Here is a 15,696-nt window from a genome sequence, read left to right as displayed (position 1 = left end):
GGGACAAACTGGGAAGTGTTCTGTGTGGGGAAAGGATGGAGGAGGAATGAGGAATGTGGGCATGGGAGGGAAGGGATTTCAGAGAATGAGTCAAAAAGGGGTACTGGGGCTCAGGGCCACTGCGTGGAAGGAGAAATGAGGGGAACAAGTGTGGAATTGTCTTGGGAGTCCAGGAGATGTGGTTTGAAGACATGGAAGGTCTGGGAGGAAGGTCTGGGATTTGGAGCAAGTGGGGCATGTTGATGTGAAGGGGATATGGACTTGCAGAGCCATGACAGGAGGCAGAGTGCAGGAGCAGAGTCTGCAGAGAGGAAGGGTGGATGCCTGTCTGTAGGACCACGCAGGGCAGGCGTGGATGTCCCTATAACCTCTGTGCCTGACATACATTAAAAAATAATTAACCATGCAAAAAGCTCCCACGCCCCCAGACCCCCATAGCTGTGCTGGCAAAAGCACTCCTATGAATGCAGCTTGTTTGGGAAACAAACGATTTCCTTTAATCCTGGTCATTTTGATCCAAGGGCAGAGTTAAGGTTGAGGAGGTCAGGTGTTATCTGGGAGCAGATGAGGACGGGCCAAACCAGGGAGGGCTGCCCAGTGCCTGTAAGCCCATCTGCCCTGTTGAGTATTGTATGTGCAGGAACATATTCTTGGAAAGCCACAGCACTCATTCAGTCCCAGCACCAAAACCGTGGTGTTGTATCTTAAATAGAGGAGGGAAAATGCCACCCTCGTTTCTCTGGGACCCGTGGAGAAGTCAGAGGAAGCAATTTGTGCAGATAAAGAAGTGAAGTCAGATACCATCTCACAGGATGGTCCCTCCTCCTCGCGTGGCTTTGTTTTTCTCCCTCGCCCTCCGTACCAGGCATTGTTAGTTCCCAAAAACCCTTTCAATGGGATGTAAACACAACTATTTGCGTCTGCCGCCGCTGCCGCTGCGCGCTCGCTGCCTCTGCAGAGCCAGGAAAGCGCAGAGCCTCCGGCCAGCCAGGGTGGAGCCCGCTGCAATCAAGCGCCATGGTCTCGCCGCTGTTTCTTTCCATGTTTTGTGTTTCCCCGGGACCCTTGGGATGAGATCACATCCTCCTCTCCCAGGGTTATTATGTCTTCGGACGGGCAGGATGAAGCCGGTCGTCTGGGTGGCTTGAACTCCCTGTGCACCCAGACCGGGTGGCTCTGGTCCGTCTGTCCTGCTCACCTTCGGGTCCTGGAGGTCCACCTCCAGCCAGGGGATGTGTAACCACCGGGCTACTGTTGGATTGCAGCGTCTGGGTTGATGAGTGACCAAATTTTCTTCATCATTGTCTCCAGTAATTGCCTCTTAATGGTTTCCATCTTCTCAGGAATTTCTTCTGCCTGTTCCAGATCCGGGGAGAGAGAGTGTCGTGTTTCATGGTTTCCCTTGCCTACAGTGGAAAGGAGTAGGAGGAGTTTCCCACGACTGGGTACAGGATTTTGTTCCTCTGGCCTTAATTCAATTTGCTGTTAAGTATCTCTGAGTTCCTCAGGAGCCTGACAAGGAGGATAACCAACATTTTGGTTTACTCAATGCAATAAACAAACTAATCTCTTCTTACCATCCTCCCAGGGAGTCCTGGTTGTGTAATGGGAGAACAGAAGTCTCCCTCTGAGCTGAGGGGAGCTCGTCAATGCCAAAGGAGTTGGTGCCACCAAAACTCATTTAGGTTGCCCAAAGTGTGTTAGAGAAAGTGTCTGCTATGGCCATGGCTCTGGTGCAGCCGTGCTGGGACAAGCAGTTCAGCACAGAGCTCCTTGCCCCGTGTGCCACCTCATCTGGGCAGCTGCCTGTGGGATCAGCAGTGCCCTGTGCTGGTGAACTTTTCCTAAGGAAGCAGCAGGAGCTGCTGTCAGACATTCTCACCCAGGCTGAGACCATGACATCCCATCAGGAAACTGGGAAAAGAGTTCCCTGCATGAGACACATGGTCTGGTGGCATCTTGTGCATCTTCTGTAGCCTTGAAGACTTCCCAGATCCCCAGAGAGGTGTGAGCAGAAGGGAATGGGGAGATAAGCACCATTGCTAGTGGAAGCAGCTGGACACAGACTGCCTCTCACAGCTCAGCTGTGTTTTTAAATTCCAACAAATCACATTTTGGAGCATGGCAGAGCCTGTGCCTTGTGCAGAGATCAGCACAGGCAGCTCCATAAGGGAAAGGTTTCCCCTAAAACTTTGTGTTTGGGCAACCTCAGCATTAAATGGGTGAGCAGAAACTATTTCACCTATGTCTGTGAGCTTCTAGAAGTCTGTTTCCATATGCTCACTTGTTTCTTCCCCAGAGAAAGTCAGTCTCATCTGACCTTCCCTCACTTCCAGAGAGGGACTCAGTACCCCTTTAGAGGGGGTGGTGCTGGCACAGCTTGTTGGTAGGCACAGGATGACTCAGCTGACCTTCTGATGTCCTGGGTCAAGGAACTGATGGTAGCAAATTGTAGAAATCCTGAAACTGGCCCTGCGGTGCAGCATTTTGCAATCACTCATCCCCACAACCTTGTTTGTACTTTGCATGTACCCAAGTCCTGGCTGTTTTCACCATCCTGTGTCCTGAGGAGAAGTGGAGCCTGTACCATTGCCTGTGTCTCAGAGAAGTGTGTGACTCTCCCCATGCAGAGCCATGCAGTCCCATGGATCTTATCTCAGGCATCTTCCTCAAAGACTTGTGACAGTAGCTCAATAAGAGGCTGCTGGAAAGGCAGAAAATTGCTATTGATGTCTGTCTGCAGAGAGACCGTGAAGCAGAATTGGCCTGAGATCCCACCTAGCAGACCATGGGGATTCCAGGAGGTTTTGGGAGCTGGAGTTCCCCAGCTGTGGCCCATTAGAGCACTAAGGCTGCCTGCAGAGCTGTGTTAGCACCCAAACTGCACTGTCAGATATAGGGGATGGTCACAGAACCACGGAATGCTTTGGCGTGGAAAGAACATTTAAAGCTCATCCCATTCCACCCCCTGCCATGGGCAGGGACACTTCCCACTAGCCCAGCTTGCTCCAAGCTCCAAGTCCAACCTGTCCTGGGACACTTCCAGGGATCCAGGGGCAGCCACAGCTTCTTTGGGAAACCTGTGCCAGTGTCTCACTACCCTCATTGTAAACAAGTCCTTCCACCTATTTAGTCTGAATCTCCCATTTTTTACATGAAAACTATCACCCCTTTTCCTGTTGCTACGTCAACTTAGTCCTAAAAAAAAGTTTTAAGACTAAAACCTTAGTCCTTATCTTTCTTATAAGCCCCCCTCATAAGGGGGTGTCCATGATGATCCCAACCACAGAGCTGGAACAGATCCATCTGTCAGAGGACCAAGTCCATCATGGCCCTTCCCAAGGCACTTTCTGGTTAAAAGCAGGACTGGGAAGCACCATCTCTCCCACACTTCCAGTACTGTGTTTGTCCACTCTGCTTAAGCTCCAAGTGGCACAAATAACTGATATTTCTGAAGGAAATGTGTCTCCCTTTTGCCCCTGGCCTTGCTCCACACCAGCAGCGAGCCGATTGCTGCACCTGGGCCATGCGTCTGCAGCACGCTGGTTCCCCTGAGGTCATGCTCCACAGTCCCTGGGAGGGGGGAACACTGTGAAGCACCTCCTGGTGACCCAGGTGTGTATGGAGAGCATACCTGTGGGCAGGCTCAGCCCCGAGGCTGCCGGGGTGTCCGTGCCTGTTGCCACTGGAGCCGTGAACCCGAGATGCCCGTCGGGGAGAGCGGCGCGTGGGCTGCGGTCAGCCCGGCTTTCCCTGCCTCTCATCCCAGCCTCTCCCAGTGGCTCTGCATGGATATTTTCCAGGTTTCTTGTGCTTTCACGCTGGAGTCATCACTGAAGCGTCGTGAAACGCTGCATGCTAAGGGGTAGTTAGTGGCCAGCATTGCTTATGTGTCATTTTGCAAGCGATATCGTACACAGTAATTAGCACTGTGCCTTGCAGGAGAAATATCATTGCATCTGGAAAGGGTAATGCGTGTGTTGGGCTGCTCCCACCCCATCTCCTGGGGAGAGTTGCTGAAGAACACAATTAAACCTGCGTGGTTTAGTGATAAGGGGTGGTGGGACGGGTTCTTCTGTCCTCCTCGTGGTGTGGGCACCCCTGAGAATACCAAGTAAGCACTTCAGCTTCTCAGCAGGCCAGGTGATCTCAGAAAGCAGATAGTAAACCCAAATATTTGGGGTGAGTCCCAGTGTGTTCGTTTTGTGGTTTGCTCCTGGTGGCCTGCTCCCCATACACAAGCATCTCCTGCTGCTCAGCAGTTCCAAGCTGGCTCTGTCTGTGATGAGGCATAGCTGCAGTTTTAGGGCTCCTTTGGTCCTTCAGCCATGGCTGCGTGTCCACCTCGTGTGGCTTGTGATGCTTACCTCTGCAGAGATGTGAAGAGAAGGCTCTGAGGCCATGGAGGCCGGGGGAGATGGGTCCCAATAGCACACCATGGATGCCAGTTTTGCTCAAGAGCCACCTTGCAAGGCACTGCGACTCACCACAACAGGCAGCACTTCCAGGAGCAGACCCTAAAATTTAGTTTGGGTTCCTTATGCAAATGTCTAGCACCCAGAGCCCACCTGGGCACGCTGGCTCTGCAGAGGACCTTGTCCAGTGCTCATCTCTCTGAGTGACACAGAATTTTGAATGAGAAGGTGCCTGATACCTCACACCAGTCTGCAAGGCAGCAAGTCCAGCACCAAAAACAAAAGTGAGAAGCCTTTCGCAACTGAGGCTGGGTATTATATGACTGGCCGGGCAGATTCTGGCATGCAGCCTCCTCTCTTAGGAAATCAGGCAGACTCTTTGTCTGCTCTCCAGCAGGAACTGCTGCTTTCATTGCCCAGCTTCGCCCGATACAGGGGAAACCGGCTGGAGAGCAGAGGGAAGTTTTTCTCGCAGACAGCCCCAGCCTCCAGGGGATGATTACAGGTTGAACTGAGGAGCTCAAGAGTCCCAGCTCACCTGCCCTCTTGTCTGCCTCATGCTGCTCTTTCAGATCCCTCGTCCACGTCCATCAGCTGGTTTGAGCCCTGTGGGAACCTGGTGGAGAGGGAAGGGATGGTGCCCACAGTGGGATTTGGGCAGAGGCACGCAGCAGGGAGGAGCAGCTATAAATAGTTAAATAAATAATAATTCCAATGTGGGAGTGCTGATTTAATGGGTATAGAGTGTTTACCTTAAAATATTTTAAGTAAATATGAATTGGATTGCAAACAGTGAATGCAAGTGGCTGGGTGGTCACACGAGTGCTGCAACTTCAGGGCTGTGATTTCCGTGGAGCTCTCAAAACATTTTCACTCTTTTTTTTTTTTCTGTTTTTTTTTGCAGCCCTGGTCAGGTCTGACTCAGGGGTGACAGAGCTTTGGGAAACACTGTGCTCTGGCTGAAGGAAGCTCCCAAATGCTTTGAGTGCCTGGTGCTCACATGGGGCACGATCAGTGGGAATGAAATACCCTTTGATAAAGCAAGTTTTGTTTGATGGGTGAGGACATCCATGGTGGGACCCCAGGCAGCGCAGTCCTTGCAGTCAGCAAGGTTCAGTGCCCACACCAGGCTCCCTGATCTCCTCCTGCTCTGTCATGCAGGGCTCAGAGGCAGATGGTGCCTACACCCCAGCATGCTACAAACATGGTCAGCAACACACAGAGAAACAGTGGCACCGTTCTGACCCCCCAGGCTTCAGTCCATTGCACTGATGCAGGCGGCTGGCAGCCATCTGTGATCATGGATTTGGGCTCTGGTTCTCCAGAGCAGTAGCAGATCTCCCTCATGCACAGGGATGTGCCTGGGCTTGGTGGGCAGGCTGTGGCCCTCCCCAGCCTGCCTGTCTCAGGCAGAGGCTCACCTGTAGTGCCTCAGAACTGGTTTCCCTTGGTAGTCTATGGAGCAGTGGAGCATGTGGGACTTGGGTGGGCAAGGTGGGGCCCATGGTGCCTTGGAGGGATGGAGCTGGTGGATCCTGGGTGGATGAGGTGCAGTGCATGGTACCTGGATGGACAAGGTGGAGCACATGGTGTCTGCATGGACAAGGTGGAGCACGTGGTGCCTCCATGGACAAGGTGGAGCGCATGGTGTCTCCATGGACAAGGTGGAGAGCACATGGTGTCTCCATGGACAAGGTGGAGAGCACATGGTGTCTCCGTGGACAAGGTGGAGAGCACATGGTGTCTGCATGGACAAGGTGGAGAGCACATGGTGTCTCCATGGACAAGGTGGAGCACATGGTGTCTGCATGGACAAGATGGAGCACATGGTGTCTCCATGGACAAGGTGGAGTGCATGGTGTCTGCATGGACAAGGTGGAGCACATGGTGCCTCCATGGACAAGGTGGAGCACATGGTGTCTCCATGGACAAGGTGGAACACATGGTGTCTCCATGGACAAGGTGGAGCACATGGTGTCTCCGTGGACAAGGTGGAGCACGTGGTGTCTCCATGGACAAGGTGGAGAGCACATGGTGTCTGCATGGACAAGGTGGAGCACATGGTGCCTCCATGGACAAGGTGGAGCACATGGTGCCTCCATGGAGAAGGTGGAGCACATGGTGTCTCCATGGAGAAGGTAGAGCACATGGCACACTGATGGACACACTGGAGCACACCCATTCTCCTTGTTCAGCCAAGTCACATCAGAGGAAGATCAGGTGTCCATGAGGGCAGTGTGAAGTTGGAGGGTGCCTGCCCAGGGCTGGGGGTAGGATGTGTTCTCTGTTTCATCAAAGGTAGGTGAGACTGTTCCTCATTAGCCAAGTACCTGAGCACTTGACAGGGACATGTTCATCCTCACAAACACCTTTTGAGCTAGGGAGGCATGTCCCAGCCCTGTGTGTGGGAGCTGGGGCTAGGGAAGTTGCAGCCTTTCTATGACCACATATCCTGGGCAGGGAGCAGGATCACTGAGGACACCATGGCAGAGGAAAGGCTGGAGTCAATCCTAACTCTACTTTCAAGCTTTAGTCTTTGTGTTATGTTCTTTACTAAAGAACACCAAAAATAAGAAAGGTGTTGTTAAAAGGTATTGTCTCTTACTTTATTCGCAGCCCTGCTTCATGCCATGCTCATGAGCTAAATACCCCAGGAGGGAATATCTGGACTACTGCCTGTTTATATTATTCCCTAACTGATATTTTTTTTTTCATTGTTGGTGTTGGGTTTAAAATAATCTCATGTTTTCTTGTGAGAAATCTGAACTGTTTGTGAGAACTTATCTCAGAGCACATGGCTTGGGCTTAACTAACATTTTCCAAACAACTTAGGAGAAAGATAAACTGGGGGGTAGGATAGAAAAAAAAACCTGTTGGATGATTTGAGAAACCCTGGCTGAAGCTTTGGCTAAGGAGAGGGACAGAGTGCTCAGTGAGATGCTGTGAACACCATCCTCAAAGCAAACAATCTGCTTTCTGCTGAAAACAGGAGACAAAGCTCTGAGAGTAGTGGTAGTTCCTTGTGTTGTCTCTTCTTTCCCCTATCTGTTTTCCAGCCAACATGGAGCTGGTAAACAGACATTTATTTGTAGAGGAAAGGAAACATGGGAGAAAAAGAAGGGGACAGAGAGATGGTAAGGCCTAGAGTCACAATTCTGATTTTAACTAATGGATATGACTTTGGAGTAACATTTAGTTACACTGAGCAATTTTTATATGGGCAGTTTTAATCAGTTCAACTGCTTTTAAAAAGTCTACTTCTCTCTAATGAATGTCAGATGATAATGAAGCCAGTTTTCCCATATTTTCTTCTTTTGCTCAGTGGTTACTGCACACAGGGATTAGTTCAGGGTCATCAGGGCTTGTTCTTTGCAAAGTGATGGGATGGAAGTAGCTGTGAGTTTTGCCATTACCTGTAACTGTCATGCAGGTGAGAACAAAGGAAAATCCATATTTTTGTTCCCGTTTTGAGGATCCTTGCTCATGGTTTCAGTGTTTGTGGGGTGAGACGTGCTGAGCTCCTACACTTTGCCATTGTCAGATGGAGCTGTTGACACTTGCTACACACCCTGAGTCTGAACCAAGAGAGATGAGCATCATCCTGCACTGTCCTGTGCCATGCCCAACAACATTTTGGGGTTTTCCTGAAAGCTGCTCCTGCTTGCAAGTTCGTGTTTGTAACTCAGTGTTCATGGAGAGCAGAGCAGGGTTGCATTTGGGCACCTGGAACTCCGTAGTTTCATTGGCACCCCTGCCCCTGCAGCACTGTGTAGTCAGCCTAGAAGGAGCCATATTAATTACAGTGAATTGGGTGTAGCTCAGGCACTTTTGTGGCTGTCAGAAGTGTCCCCACGGGGATGGAGAGGTTCAGGGGTGGGTGGCAGAGCCCCTCTTTCCAAACAGCCACTCCTAGGTCTGTGCTACTCCAGTGTTGTTGACTGATGGCTGCATTTGTTCCCTGTGTGTGTGAAATGACTGTTTTCTCACTGCCTGCCGAGGGATAAAAAAGGCAATGTAACCTAAACAAAATCTATTACGAAAGTTGTTAATCTAAATATTACCCCATGTTTTGTCACTGTTTATTTTAAATTTTTGTATGGACAATCTGTTTTCTTCCCTCCTTCTGATTTTGTGTCCTTTCTCCTGGAAGTGTCAAATGCCAAGCAGGACAAAGACATAGAAAGTTGTAATGGAGGAGGAAGAAGATCATGCATTTCTCACTGTTTGTCCCTTCTGTCTTTTGCAGTTGTTGCAATCTCAGGATGTGAAGGAGGATGCTGTGCTTTGCTGCTCCATGGAGGTAGGGAAGCACCTCTACACCTGCCCTGATCTCATTGCTTTATCCCTTCCATCCTTGCCCATGCATGTGTCAAGCAGCTGTTGGATGTTTCCAGACCCAACAGCTGTGTGGCCTCTGTGCATTTTGGAATCATCAAATGGATTGGATTGGAAGGGACCTTTGGAGGTCATTTAGTCCAACCCATCTGCAATGATCATGAACACTTTCCATTAGGTTACTCCAAGCCCCATCCAGCCTGGCCTGGGGCACTGCCAGGGATCCAGGGGCAGCCACAGCTGCTCTGGGCACCCTGGGCCAGGGCCTGCCCACCCTCCCAGCCAGCAATTCCTCATTCCCAATGGGCCAAAATCTGTCCCTGCCCTCTGGCCCTGGGAGCCATTGCCTGGCTGCTGTCCCTGCCTGCCTTGTCCCCAGGGGCTGTGCAGCTCTCCTGGAGCCCCTGCAGGCCCTGGCAGGGGCTCTCAGGTGTCCCTGGAGCTTCTCTGGTGCAGCTGAGCAGCCCCAGCTGTGCCAGGCTGGCTCCAGAGCAGAGGGGCTCCAGCCCTGGCAGGGTCCCCATGGCCTCCTTTGGCCTTACTCCAGCAGGTCAATGCCCTTCCTGTTCGGAGGAATCCAGAGATGGATTCAGGATCCCAGGTTGGGTCTCACAAGAACAGTTCAGGTAGAAGCCCAGTGTGAGATGAAAGCCCTTGAGACTCTGTCACTGGGCTCCTGATGCATGTAAATGGATGCAGAAGTTTGGTACCTGGGGTCCCGTCACAATATTATATCATCCTGGTTCCTTCAGATCTCACCCTCCATTCAGTTTTTAACACAGAAACAGCTGTATTGGAGCAAAAGCTGCCCCATGACTTACTGTGCTCAGCAGCAGTTTTTCAGAGAAGGAAATGACTGGACATGGCACTCGGTGCTCTGGTCTGGCTGACACAGTGATGATCAGCCGCAAGTTGGACTCAACGACCTTGGGGGCCTCTTCCAACCTAACTGATTCTATGATTCCATGAATTCTAGCAGAGTTCCTATTAGTTACTTTTTCTTGGGAAGTGACGGCCCCATGGGGACAGATTCCTTTCTTGCACAGAGCAGTTGAAGTTGCAGCTTGAATAGTTAAAATTCAGCAAAATGAGTGAGGAGGCGGATTTGATTTTCAAGGTGAGGACTTTGGGGAGCTCTGCTTTAGGGAGCCTCCCACAGACTCATCACTGTCCACCCCAAACTTGAACCTTTTCTGTGGAACCACCTAGGGCTTTTGCTACTCAATGGAGGCTCTCCAAGGAGTAATTGTTTTAGAAAAAGCCCTTGGCTGTCTCCAGCAAAGCAGCACGACAGGTATAAATGCAGATCTCGGCAGGGCAGGATTTGTTATGCACACAGGCGCGTTCTGCTTATTCCAGCTAATGACTGGGAGTCACTGGGAGCTCTGAATCAGCGAGTAAATGAAGGGCCAGGTAGAAGGCAGGAATACCACATCACAGCCTGCACTTTGTTTTGACAATAGCATGATTTTTAGGTGGGATTTTTTTTCTTTTTTTCAAAAGCAATCCGTCGCTCCTGCCTTTGAAGTCAGTGGGAGCTGAACCATTCACTCCTCCAGCAGCCTGGTGCGGATGCTTTTGAAAACCTCACCCTTCGTGTTCAGCTCTTGGAGCCGGCTGCTGGGTGGTTTTGGTTTTCTAAAACCATGACGCCTTTAACCTTGCCTGCACCAGGCAGGGCAGAGTCGAAGGGACGGGAGAGGTGTCTGTAAAAAGCTATAGGGGTGTTTTAGCATCGTAGAGTGGTAGAATCCTAGCCTGTCTCAAGCTAGAAGGGACCCACAAGGATCAGTAATCCATGGCTGACCCCTTCTTCTCCCGACAGCTGCAGAGCACCGGCCGGCTGCTGGAGGAGCAGCTGCCCGAGATGATGACGGAGCTGCTGGCGATAGCGCGCGACAAGATGCTGTGTCCCTCCGAGTCCATGCTGACCAGGTCCCTGCTGCTGGAGGTCATCGAGCTGCACGCCAACAACTGGAACCCCCTGACGCCCACCATCACGCAGTACTACAACAAGACCATCCAAAAACTGACGGCTTGAGGGGCAGGGCAAGGTGGGGTGGTAAGGGACGAGAAGAAGAAGAAGAAGAAGAAGAAGAAGACATGCGCCTTGACAGGACCCGGCAAGAGCTTTTCTGATTTAAATCCCCCAGCAGACCAAACCCCAGCATGCTCGAGAATACGTTCGTGGGGTGGGGAGGGAGCAGCATGTTTCTTTTTCAGCCGCCTCGCCAAGTGCCACCCCTCCTCCCTGCCGTGGTTTTGTTTTAGGGGTTTCTTTTTCTGAACTCATTGCTCAAGCAGCAGCAGCGCATCCCGCCGGGTTATTGTTTGGCTTTCGAAAGAAGACAGAGAATTTGGAAAAGGAGGGGAAAAAAAAAATAATCTAAGTGGGGGCTAGTATTGTTTTCACGCCGTCCTCCTGCCTTGCCCTGGCCAACTGGCAGGAGACAGCACGCAGCAGATGTCTCGAGAGGACAAAGCCAGGCACACACTACACCAGACGCTCATAATTGATGGCTTTTGTCAAGCGAGGCTTGCGTTAGGTCCCCCCCTCCTTCTCTTGTTTTCGACTTTCTGTGTGTTCCCCCCACCTACCCGCCACCCCTTCAGAGGCAGATTGGAGAGCGGGACGACTTTCTTACTTGCACTGGGTTTCCTTTTCCTCGAGCGTTGGTAATTTCCTCTTATCTTATTGTATCGTTGGACGGACAGTTGTGAGCAGCTCGGGGACGGGGAGAGCAGCGCCTTCCCTCGAGCTGGGAAACGGTTGTTTCAGTGAAGATGCTGAAGCAGAAGGAGTGTTTTAAAGGAGTCCTAAAGCCACTGCAGAAGTTACATAGCCACCATCATCTTGCCAGTAACCTCCTCGGTGGATTGAGAAACGTGTCCTTTGAGCTGGGGGCTCTAAAAACAGGGGATTCTGTGGCTCTTGCTGTTCAAGTCGCCGTTATTCCTCAGCCACTATAATCATTTAACTTTTTTGTAATAATTTTTTTTTTTCCATTGAAGGAGTGCTTTATTGTTATTACTGTCATGGTTGTAATTATACATTTAAATCCAGGCCTGTTATAGTTGGGCCTAATAATGTACAGGGCAAGGGAGAAATGAAGGTTTGATGTTTTTTGGAGGCTGGTAAAGAAAAGACAAGCAGCGTATAGCGAAAAAACAAAAAAAGGAAAAAATAAGAGGGAAAAATAGAAAAAGCCAAAAATAGAAGTTTGAGCCTGGCTTCTAACTAGCTGAATATGGTATCCAGCGTTCCTAGGTGTGTGCAGTGTGCTGGAGCAGCTCTGTCCCATGCTCGGTGTGAGTGGCACAGTGCCATCGAGCGATGGGGGACATATCCAGAGAGGCAGGGTGTGCTCGGGGATCCCCAGGGGGCTCCAGGATCCCCTCATGGCTCCTTGCTGGAGCATCCCAAGGGAGAGGACAGCTGTGGGGGATGGTGGGGAGGTGACACCCAGAGGGTGAGAGGCTGGTCTGCGGCAATGCTTGAATCATGAAGAAGACACAGTGGGCTCCTATTTGCTGATCTAGCAACACTTTGACTTAGGAAATCCCTCCAGGTGGTTTTTCTAATGAAACCTATCAAGGATGCAGGCTGTCCCATCCTGCCTGCAGGAGCCAGGGAAGGCATGATGCCATCAGCTCATCCTGGCTTCTTCTCACTGTTCAATTTATTCCTTTTATGATAAGAGAATTTATGCCACAACAATGGCACACATGGACCCTGGACCGGGCAGGCTGGGCCTCAGCTCAGCAGCTCAAACCCGTTTTTCCAAGCAAAACGTTGCATTTCTGGTGGCTTGTAAAGAAGAGAGATTTCACCCCGACCTCCTTGGATGTGCAGTATGTTTTTGGGTGCCTTATGAATGTGTTGGTCTGTCTGCGATGGGGAGGAAGCTTTTGCTGCAAAATTTAAAGGGCAGAAATTTTCAGCAGAAAATGCATTGCAGGGGAGTGAGCGTTGTGATGCTGCAGTTCAACATTACCTGAATTTTCATCTGGTTGTCTGCTGATCCAGTTTTCATGCTGCACCTGGAGCAAGAGGAGCTGGAAAGAGGAGCTTCAGTTTTCCTGCCTGCCTAGAAAGCAGCGAAATGATTGCTGAGTTCACTAGAACTGCCTGGAAGAACTAACTTTCGCTTCACTTATTCGAGCCCAGGAGCTTCGCACAGTGAGGGCGCCTTGCGTTGGGTCAGCTTCATTAGTAGCAACGTGGTTTGATAGTGTTAATGAGCAGATGAACTTCATTAGGACGGCAAAGCCCATCAGTATTACAAGGCTCAGGGCTGTGCCCATCGCTCTTTGTTTTTTCTGCTCCCTGAACTCTCAAGGAGTGGAGGAGAAGGGGATATAACACCCATCACAGTGCACTCAGGCAGAGTGTCAGTCTTCTGGGAGAAGGCCTGAAAAATAGTTTTGTCTTGTTGTGTGGTCTTTTTTTTTTCTTTTTTTTTTTAAGAACAGCAAAGTCCTATAGCAGGGACAGAAACCTGGTGGTTTGGGGTGCCAGGGATCCTGCCAACAGTGATCCAGACTGCCACTCTGGGCCCTGCCGCTTCTCACTTCCCACAGAATTTTTTCTTGGGATGTAGTGAAAGAAGAAAAAAGAAAATAAAAACACAGATAATTGGGGATTTTTTTTCTAAAAACTTGAATTTTTCACCCATCAGTGCATCAGGAGGCATTCAGAGTCAAAGTGTAAGCCACAGGGCAGTATTTCTCCTAAAGCATTTCCCTACCCCTGCCTGCTGTGAGAGCTTATTCAATTTTCTCATTGTGGGGCAATCCCAAATCCCCCACTAACCAGGCTTGGCCCATGACTTTCCCTTCCTACACTGGAAATGAAGAACTTTCATGTGAAATCCGTCGTTTTGTAATGTCTTGCCATTTATCTCTGCTATTAGCATACGTTCATCCAGCCATTAACTGCTTTGATACATCAGTCACTCTGTTGATGTACAAGATTCAAAATATTGACCAAAAATGGGGGTTTCTCCCCAAAAATCACATGCTGCCAGTGGTATCTTTCTGAAGTCCATCATCAGGAAGCCGGCAGACACATGACATCATTCACCAGGGTACCGTGTTGGGAAAAGAGGTACCATGAGGACATTTGATGGGCAGGATGGGGAACAGCGCTGGGGAAATTTTTGGGGTGAAAGCACCTGGGGATCCTGGAGTGTTTTCTTCTCTCTCTTTCATTTTTTTCTTTTTTTTTTTTTTTTTTAATCTTTTGGCTTACTTTGCAAACGATCGCCAAAGAGCGTAATTCTCCAAAATGTATTTTTGGGTGCAAAGCCACCAGTTACATCTCCCTAAATCAGCCAGATTCCATCTTTGCTGCTCAATAAAAGTATTTGTGTGGGGTTTTACTGCATTGTCCCCATACAACTACTGTCAGCAAAGGGGGAAAGCAAAGCCCTTGGGCCAAATGTGTGTGGGGCCAAACCTCAGGGTGGTGTGGAGGCTGCAGCAGCATCACCTCTGTGCCCATCTCCCTGGGATGCAGAGCAGGTTTGCTGACACCCTGCCAGGCTCCCCAGGTTATTATTCACCTCAAAACTCCTGGTAAAAAAAATCTTTCCAAACCGATGAGTTTTGCTACGCAGAAAGTGACTTGCTTGGTTTCCCCATGAGGGATTCCACTGCTGTTCAGAGAAGTCTCGTGTATACGGAGGTGAAACAAAAATGGGGAGAAAAAAAAAAAGGAAAAAAGGAAAAGTAAGTGATTTGCTTGGTTCCCCTCTTCCCCTGAAGGAGATTAATTAGTATCTATTCTTGGCATGATTGATGGCTTTGAAAGAAAACTTGTCAGAATAACTTATGATTTATTTTCGTGCTTATTTTTATAACACCCCTCACTTGGAAATCTCTCAAAATCTTAAATATGATTTTTTTTTTTTAATTTCCCTGCTGGGTATTTTATGGCTTTACACTAATTTTGCTCTTCTTGGTGATAGCTATTAAGCAGTCCTGGTGATATTTTCAGTATTTTTTCAGAAGAAATTATACTAAGGGTTGCTAAGTCCACTGTCAATAGCCAAGGGAGCTGCGGTGTCCTACAGAACACAGAGTTAATGCTAGCAATTTTTTTTTATGTATTTATTTGCATTTGAAAAAGCAACATTTTTAATTTAATCATATTTGTTAAACTAAGCGCTTTAAAAAATTTTTAAAAATAAAAAAATAGGAAAAAGGTTTTGGGGAGAGTAAAGACTAGATATTCATACTTAGAGAAATCACAAACTCATCATTTTCAGCATTTCAGAGACTGTTAAAACAAGGGAGCTCATAACTCTTTGTGGCAATTCAGTCTTTGTTTATAGAACATCCAGATCCACTGTATGCTATAAAATGCCTCATCTGAGTAATAAATGTTTAAAGCTTGACATTTCCCCCTCTCTTTGTGGGTGCGGGGTGTCTCTCCTCCTGCGCTGGGAGGGCCCATCCTTTGGTTCAGGATGTGGGTGGTGGGAGCAGAATGTCCCTGGTGGTGGGAGCGCAGCCCAGGGGGCTCTGTGGGGCTGGCTCAGTGCTCCTGGCACTGCTCACGGCCTGCTGCTCCGTCTGTGGGGCTGGGTGCCTCTCTTGTCACTCCTGTGGGAGTGGTGCAGAGGGCTCGGAGCTCCATGGGCGATGGATTGAGCCTGGCTCCTGATCTGCCTCCACAGCTGCCCATTTGCTGCTCCCCATCCTCTACCCAAGGTGAATTTCCCTCCTCTTTGTGTCCTACCTCAGCTGGGCCTGCTGGAGAACCCCCAGTTTAATCACATACATTCCACCCAGTGCTGCAGCAGCAAGGGCTCACCAACCACTGCTGCCTGTTAAAAATAATCCCTGAAAATGATGCTTAAGATGTTTGTCACAAAATCACAGAATATTCTGACTGGGAAGGGACCTGCAGGGACCATCAAGTCCAGCTCTCCAGTGAGTGGCC

The 15,696-nt window shown here is 49.7% G+C and overlaps 1 protein-coding gene across 5 annotated transcripts in view; it reads left to right on the top strand.

The window, feature by feature from the left end:
* Positions 1-15,148, top strand: part of CTIF (cap binding complex dependent translation initiation factor) — a 146,998-nt gene extending 131,850 nt beyond the window's left edge. For all 5 annotated transcript variants that reach the window (XM_026795319.2, XM_026795318.2, XM_026795322.2 and 2 more), the window contains 2 exons: positions 8,662-8,715; positions 10,576-15,148. In XM_026795319.2, the coding sequence (XP_026651120.2) occupies positions 8,662-8,715; positions 10,576-10,791 (270 nt within the window). In that variant the 3' untranslated portion in view covers positions 10,792-15,148. The remainder of the gene's footprint in view (positions 1-8,661; positions 8,716-10,575) is intronic.
* Positions 15,149-15,696: the final 548 nt, after the last annotated feature.

This window comes from Zonotrichia albicollis, chromosome Z (genome assembly GCF_047830755.1).
Source record: "Zonotrichia albicollis isolate bZonAlb1 chromosome Z, bZonAlb1.hap1, whole genome shotgun sequence".
In the NCBI taxonomy this organism is placed as follows: domain Eukaryota; kingdom Metazoa; phylum Chordata; class Aves; order Passeriformes; family Passerellidae; genus Zonotrichia; species Zonotrichia albicollis.
Note: the sequence above shows the minus strand (reverse complement) of the source record. Positions and strands in the feature narration are given on the sequence as shown.